The sequence below is a fragment of the Austrofundulus limnaeus genome, unplaced genomic scaffold (assembly GCF_001266775.1).
Source record: "Austrofundulus limnaeus strain Quisiro unplaced genomic scaffold, Austrofundulus_limnaeus-1.0 Scaffold191, whole genome shotgun sequence".
Classification (NCBI taxonomy): Eukaryota; Metazoa; Chordata; class Actinopteri; order Cyprinodontiformes; family Rivulidae; genus Austrofundulus; species Austrofundulus limnaeus.
Window position 1 is genome coordinate 24,725 of NW_013952593.1, and position 1,714 is coordinate 26,438.

At 49.0% G+C, this 1,714-nt stretch overlaps 1 protein-coding gene across 1 annotated transcript in view; it reads right to left on the reverse strand.

Moving 5' to 3' along the window:
• Nucleotides 1-1,004, reverse strand: part of nrl (neural retina leucine zipper) — a gene marked incomplete at its 5' end in the record, with an annotated part of 15,460 nt that extends 14,456 nt beyond the window's left edge. Inside the window, 1 exon segment of the mRNA XM_014018384.1 lies at nt 410-1,004. Coding sequence (XP_013873838.1) covers nt 410-1,004 — 595 coding nt within the window.
• Nucleotides 1,005-1,714: the final 710 nt, after the last annotated feature.

Sequence of the window (1,714 nt, forward strand, 5' to 3'; positions counted from 1 at the left end):
CTACTTGGGAGCGGCTACGTATGCTGTGTTTTTGGGAAATTGTAGTCGTTGAGTTTAATACTTTCTTTTACTACTATGGTGATTTCACTATTACTTGTACTTCCTGTTATCTTCTTCGTCGTCTTTTCTCCAGTAGAAACAGCCGGTTTTTGATCACGTGACTCCCGTGATGCGAAAAAAGTGTTTCCATTAAATTTTTGCGAAAAACATCAGTTTCGATACGGCCGGAAAACCATCTCATCCTAGCGCAAAAACATTTTGTCGAAAAACAAATTTTTTTCTCGAAATTGTCACGTTTCCATTGAGCAAAGTTATTTTCGAAATTCTAATTTGCGCATTTTCATGGTCAATGGAAACGCATCTTGTGACGTGTTCAGGTAAAACTACGGAAAATAATCGCAGTCCTCACCTGTGAGCTGACGGCTGCAGCAGCCGAGTTCAGCAAAGCCTCCACGGCGTCTTCGCAGCCCAGGAAGCCGTTGACCGGGCCCCTCTCTCTGTCCCCCCTCTCCTGCACCCCTCCCAAAGCTCCCAGCAAAGTGGCGGGGCCCGTCACCTCGCCTCCGAACTGCTGCTGCAGCGCCGCCAGCCAGATCAGGTCCTCCAAAGAGGCAGGTGTGGGGCCTTGGGGGCCTCCGTGAGCCGGGCTGCGCTCCACATTCCCCTGCGAGCCGGAGCTGACGCCTGAGGTGAAACTGTTGGAGATGGAGAGCGGGAAGGAGATGGAGGAGGAGGACGAGGAGAGGGAGGAAGAGCCCGAGGGAGGCGGGTGAGCGTCGCTGAGAGTGGGCGAAGGTGGCAGCGAGTTGTAGGGACTGGAGCTCAAACTGGAGTCCTGCAGGGGGTTGCTGGCGTACGGCGAGCCCGAGGGGTCGTTGGGGAGGTCCGGTTTGGGATACGAGCATGGAGGAGGAAGAGGAGGCGTATCGGATTTCACCTCAAATTTCAGGAGATCGAAATCATTCAGATACTCCATGGCCAGAGGGCTGGGGGGGAGAGAAGGCATGGGGAGGGAGGGAGAGGACATGGTGTCTGCTGTGGGTATGGTGGGAGAGACGCAGGAAGTCAGAGAGCTGCTGAGAAAAACTCCTCTGGTCCCAGACCCTGTTCCTTCTGTCCTGAAGAGACAAGCAGCAAAAAAACATTTGAAAGTCAAGAAGAAGACCAGGAAATAAAAAAGACATATTGTGTGATTTTACAGCTATCTCATACAAGTTCAAGTTTATTTATACAGCACCAAGTCACAACATATGTTGTCTCGGAGCACTGAACATAAAAAGAACTGTAAAGAAGAAAGCAGCAGATTGTGTTGAATCACTTCATCACAGTCTCCCATCCTGAGCAAACAGTGGAGAGGAAAAACTCCCTGCTAATCAGGAAGAAACCTCCAGCAGAACCAGGCTCAGGACAGGAGACCATCTGCCTCGACCGGCTGCTTGGGGGACAGGAAAGAGACACAGACAAATGTAAAAGAACTGGTCCGGTGCACCTTCTTCTGGAGAAGAGATAAAGAAAAAAACATGTTATAGATAGAAATAACTACAATAAACATGTAGAGAAGAGAGACTAAAGACAACAGCAGAGTGAGGAAATGTGCTCAGTTTGTGCTCCAGCAGTCTAAGTCTAAAATGAAGAACAATTCAGCAAACCCAAGTCTAACTATGGGATTTATCAAAAAGGAAAGTCTTCAGTCTAATCTTAAAAGTAGACAGAG